Below are 683 nucleotides of genomic sequence, written 5' to 3' on the forward strand. Positions count from 1 at the left end.
GGGCGCCAGTGCTCGCGCTTGGGCGCCAGTGCTCGCGCTTGGGCGCCAGTGCTCGCACTTGGACGCCAGTGCTCGCACTTGGACGCCAGTGCTCGCGCTTGGGCGCCAGTGCTCGCGCTTGGGCGCCAGTGCTCGCACTTGGACGCCAGTGCTCGCGCTTGGGCGCCAGTGCTCGCACTTGGACGCCAGTGCTCGCACTTGGACGCCAGTGCTCGCACTTGGACGCCAGTGCTCGCACTTGGACGCCAGTGCTCGCACTTGGACGCCAGTGCTCGCACTTGGAATGGGGTGCCATCACAACGGTTTGAGCTTGGCCGGGGTGAAGAGATTTTTAGGAGTCGAAAATGTACTTGAGGTTCTATAGAGACAGCCAAACGGGTCTTCGAGTGTATACGCTCAAGGTAAGTGGTCTTCTTGGTTAATAAATACCTTTGCAGGCTGCATCTCCTACGGGGGAGGCCACTTTCACCGCCCATCCTGCCCGTTTCTCGCCGGATGACAAGTACGCTGCCCAACGTGTCCTTTTGAAGAAACGCTTTGGGCTGCTCGCAGGCGCCGAAACGCCCCTAGGCAAGGACTCCGTTCACGATGAGTAAGTCTCCAAGTCGTGTGCCTAAGTCGCTGAATCTTGTCCTTGAGTTGTGGGACGGACTGGGCGGGATCTGCTGATGACGGATATAGGA

The 683-nt window shown here is 59.6% G+C and overlaps 1 protein-coding gene across 1 annotated transcript; it reads left to right on the forward strand.

Moving 5' to 3' along the window:
* Positions 1 to 344: 344 nt before the first annotated feature.
* GNI_033720 (H/ACA ribonucleoprotein complex subunit 3) lies at positions 345 to 596 on the forward strand (the record flags this gene model as incomplete). Its single annotated transcript, XM_011130915.1, has 2 exons — positions 345 to 401; positions 438 to 596. 2 exons carry the CDS (start codon positions 345 to 347, stop codon positions 594 to 596), a joined length of 216 nt encoding a protein of 71 aa, XP_011129217.1.
* Positions 597 to 683: the final 87 nt, after the last annotated feature.

Source organism: Gregarina niphandrodes, assembly GCF_000223845.1.
Source record: "Gregarina niphandrodes unplaced genomic scaffold scaffold00004, whole genome shotgun sequence".
In the NCBI taxonomy this organism is placed as follows: Eukaryota; Apicomplexa; class Conoidasida; order Eugregarinorida; family Gregarinidae; genus Gregarina; species Gregarina niphandrodes.